The sequence below is a fragment of the Hyalella azteca genome, unplaced genomic scaffold, assembly GCF_000764305.2.
Source record: "Hyalella azteca isolate HAZT.00-mixed unplaced genomic scaffold, Hazt_2.0.2 contig10638, whole genome shotgun sequence".
NCBI classification, from domain to species: domain Eukaryota; kingdom Metazoa; phylum Arthropoda; class Malacostraca; order Amphipoda; family Hyalellidae; genus Hyalella; species Hyalella azteca.
The window spans coordinates 1-4382 of NW_025940669.1; the positions used below are offsets into that span (position 1 = coordinate 1).

Sequence of the window (4382 nt, forward strand, 5' to 3'; positions counted from 1 at the left end):
TGCAGACTCTCATGAAGCTTGCAGACTCTCATGAAGCCTGCAGACTCTCATGAAGCCTGCAGACTATAGAGACTCGGCGCAGCGAGAGTGGATTGCGACTGTCAATTATTCTTTTGCGCCAGGTAGAAAATTTTGTTATTATTTTTTGAAACATAAAACAAAATTCTTCTCATCGACTGCAAGATAACAGAGGATTACTGTTATTGCTTAATATGAGAATATGCAGTTACATTATATTGTTTCATTGTGCAGTTCTATTAAATGGTGAAATTAGGAAAAAATAATGTTAAATTAATGACATTTGCTTGGTGGATGGCGACTGGGAGTTGACTGTAAATTTGGCGACTGGGACTTGACTGTAGACTTGGCGACTGGGACTTGACTGTAGATTTGGCGACTGGGACTTGACTGTAAATTTGGAGACTGGGACTTGACTGTAAATTTGGCGACTGGGACTCGACGGTAGACTTGACGACTGGGACTTGACTGTAGACTTGTCGACTGGGACTTGACTGTAAATTTGGCGACTGGGACTCGACGGTAGACTTGACGACTGGGACTCGTGATTGAGAGGTGGATTTATTTTTTAGTTAATTTCAAGGTAAGTCTAATAAGAATATAAAGGCGAAAATTACCTCAAATGAATTCATCTTTATTCTATATTGATGTTAGCTATATTGTCTATACGTTTGTACTGATGACGGAGAAACACGTTCACCATATAACTTCTGCTATAAACTGGAAGCTATATTTGCATTCACTATTTGCGTAGCGACATATTAAATAGAACCAGCAAGCTCCTATGTAAACTCTTATATATGGTGAACCGCAAGGTGTGAAAACACGAACCAAAATATTGGTTCGTGGTCTGTATAGCCACAAAATTAGCTGTATGTTTCACTTATATTTGAATTTTTTCCTTAATTATTGTGAGTTGAAAAGCTTTACTGCTCTATAACCTGTCTCTTATACACATCTAGATGTGTATAAGAGACAGCCANACCCAGGCATGGGTCGTCATGGCTGGTGGGTGATGGTGGGTGACGTTGGGTGACGGTGGGTGAGATGATGGGTAAGATGGTGGGTAAGTTGATGGGTGAAGTGGGCTCCTTTTACTTAAATTGCTTGAAATTCACTGCCATTGAATGGGTGGGTAACGTTCAATCATGCTTGGTGTGGCGGGTGACAATAACTCAATTTCACTCAATTACTTAACTTAATTAAACTTAACATTGCCTGAGGTGTCGATGTGGCTGTGGTGGCTGCAATGCTGCAGTATGCGCAGCCACGGCGCCTGAGGGTGGATGCGGGGGCGGATGACCTGAGGGGGGCGCCGTGGGGTGACCTCGTCGAGGTGGCAGGACTCATGGGGACCTATGGACGGCCGGAGGTCGTCCTTGACCTGCGATCCTTCAACACGACTGAGGATTACAATCATCACGACGACATCCTCCTGCCGCTGCACGACAGCGGGTGAGAACCAACACCCCAGGTTAACCCATATGTAGGAAATATAGGGTAATTTCATTAATATATATGTTATTAATAATATATAGGTTAATTTCATTAATTATATTGTTCAACACGACTGACGCATACAATCATCACGACGACATCCTCCTGCCGCTGCACAACAGCGGGTGAGAACCAGGCTAGGTCCCAGCACCCAATAGGTTAAAACAACAAGTGGTGGTGTAAACAACAAGTGTCAATAGAAATTAATACAAGAAGATAATGCTTATAATAATGTTTAATCACAATTAATAATCACCCCGCTTCACCCTATAATCCGGGTGGACAGGGTGAGGCTGGGGGAGTTCGTGGGCTGCGTGGGCACCGGCGCTGGGGTGGCCGCCCTCAGCACCGTGGCTCGCGACGCTGACCTCCGCATCCACCTGGCGGCGCCCCTGGACCTCAGCGCCTTCGAGTGCAAATACAGAAACCTTTGTGAGTCGCCGTTGTGTACAGAAGTGTAGTCTTTGTATACAGAAGTGTGGTCTTAGTATACAGAAGTGTGGTCTTTGTATTATTCATTTATCTGCATACAAAAAAAGATTGACGCTTCCGCTCCCAAATCATATCGACACATCTCAAACCTGTCAAATTCGTCGAAACTCCTGGAACGCGTTGTGGCGCGACAGCTGAACTACCATCTTCAGCAGTCCAGTCTCATGCCACGCCTCCTGCATACCGTCACCTCCACACGACGGAAACTGAAGATGGTCTCCGACATTCTGCGCCCAGTAGACCGCGGCGACATGGCGGCACTAGCTTTACCCTACCTGTCGGCCGCGTTTGACACGGTCGACCACGGCACCTTTTGCGTCGACTTGTATCATTCGGAATGCGTGGCACAGTGCTGCTATGGTTCGAGTCCTATCTCAGCAATAGATTCCAATGCGTTCGACGCGGGAACTCCTCTTCTACGCCATCGTTGGTACCACAGCTAGGGATCAGTTCTTGGTCCGATCTTCTTCCTGCTAAATACTGCAGACGTATTGAATGTAATTGATTCACATAGTTTGAATCCGCATATGTTCGCCGACGACACGCAAATTTATGGCTAGGGTGCACCAGCTGACGCCGCAGCGTCGCAGGATCGAATGTCTGTCTGCATGAACGCCGTCTCAGACTGGATGCGCTCCAACCGGCTCCAGGTCAAAGCAGCAAAAACCGACTTTATTTGGTTTGCGACTGCTCGGCGCCAGCATCAGCTTCCGGCCGAATACGTAGCATCAGCCGCTGTCTTTCGAGGCCGGTCCTTGAGTCCCTCGTGGTAGCGCTCGTTCTGACCAGATTGGACTATGGTAATGCCACACTTTATGGACTTCCGACCACAGCACTTAATAAACTGCAATCAGTAATGAACGCCGCTGCTCGACTCGTGTGCAATAAGCGAAAATTCGACCATGCGATATTGCGCGATCTTCACTGGCTGCGCATTCAGCAGCGCACGCAGTTCAAGGTCGATGTTCAGACGTTCCGATGCCTTGACGGTCTGGCGCCTCCTTATCTCACGGAAAATCTGCAGCGTGTGTCGGACCTGCCTTCTAGAAGACGACGTTGATGACGAGCATGCGCTCGTCATCAACAGCGGACCTCATCGTACCATCTACACGTCTATCTACCGTCGACGAAAGAGCGTTCCCGGTCGCCGCCGCCAGAACGTGGAACAGTCTGCCGGTTTCCGTAACTTTGGCTCCTTTGTTGCAGGTGTTGCGTCGACGCCTAAAGACGGAACTATTTCGTAGAACCTATGAATCTAGTGCTTAGTCATATTTTCCGTTCACATCCTTTCTTGTGTTTATTTATTTTTCGCTTGCTATTAATCTTATGTGTAACGTGCCGTCGAAATTCGTTTGAACCAGACGCCACGATATAGGCTTCGTAGAATAATAATAATATAGAAGTGTAGTCTTTGAATACTTATCATATTATTATATTTACAGAATACAGAAGTGTAGTTTTATATGCAGAAGTGTAGTTCTGGAAGTGTAGTTATGTATACAGAAGTGTAGTTCTGGAAGTGAAGCCTTTGTATACAGAAGTGTAGTTCTGTATACACAAGGTCATCACTGTTATCTATCATTTCATTCATCAGGGGTGTACACGCGTACCTTCCCGCCCCCCTTACCTGCCCCGCCAGCCTCCCCCACTTGGCCCCTGCCCTCGTGGCCCAAGCCGTTGCTGTCTGTAGCGGGGGCGGATGAGGGGTCCTGGGGGCGGTGGCCCACACCATCACTTCCCTCGCCCCTCTTGGCCTAAGGTTAGTTCACTCGCATGAGTAAACTTTAACCTTAAACTTTTTTTAAGCTTTAATTTCCAAACTTACGGTGCCTGTGAGATACGGAAGTTGAGTGGGAACTATAAGAAAACTAGTGAAGGATCCAGCAGGGGAACTAATTGGATAACAGGGAAGCAAGTCTAAAAGGGATAGCTTCTCAGGTTCTCAGGAACTCCCCATAAACATTAAAGTTTATGGTGCCCCTTGGAATATCGAATTATTAAGCAGAAGTGACTGTAAGCTAGGACAGTCAATTTTTTGTGTATAATACTTTGCACTGGCAAGGCAATAGTAGAAAACGTCTGGAGGAATGACACTGAAGGACCGAAGGAACGTCTGGAGGAATGGCACTGAAGGACCGAAGGAACGTCTAGAGGAGTGTCACTGAAGTACCGAGAGAGCGTTTATTATTTTAACTATTCTGATTTTTTTAAGGTAATTGAATTTTAAGTTTCGCGTTGCCAGGTTCGCACTGCTGAAGCTACAGGACTGCGGGCTGCGAACAGCTGACCTGCGGCTGCTGCTGCAGGATCTACAGGCTGCGGGCGTCAGGTCGGCCTGGGAGGGCGACACGCGGGCCGAGGGTAGACGGTGAGTT

At 47.1% G+C, this 4382-nt stretch overlaps 1 protein-coding gene across 1 annotated transcript; it reads left to right on the forward strand.

Annotated features, from left to right (window-relative positions):
- The first annotated feature begins 1044 nt into the window (after positions 1-1044).
- LOC108678954 lies at positions 1045-4370 on the forward strand. Its single transcript, XM_018167453.2, has 4 exons — positions 1045-1473; positions 1802-1947; positions 3602-3766; positions 4250-4370. The coding sequence occupies exons 1-3, from the start codon at positions 1268-1270 to the stop codon at positions 3763-3765; spliced, it is 516 nt and encodes a 171-aa protein (XP_018022942.1). The 5' UTR covers positions 1045-1267; the 3' UTR covers position 3766; positions 4250-4370.
- The last annotated feature ends 12 nt before the right edge of the window (positions 4371-4382 follow it).

What these genes read in the sequence shown, in the direction of transcription:
- LOC108678954 (XM_018167453.2), top strand. Translation starts at nt 1,268, where the DNA reads ATGCTGCAGTATGCGCAGCCACGGCGCCTGAGGGTGGATGCGGGGGCG. An exon ending in CTGCCGCTGCACGACAGCGG is followed by an intron (nt 1,474 to 1,801) that starts GTGAGAACCAAC and finishes CCGGGTGGACAG; the next exon opens with GGTGAGGCTGGGGGAGTTCG. An exon ending in GTGCAAATACAGAAACCTTT is followed by an intron (nt 1,948 to 3,601) that starts GTGAGTCGCCGT and finishes TTCATTCATCAG; the next exon opens with GGGTGTACACGCGTACCTTC.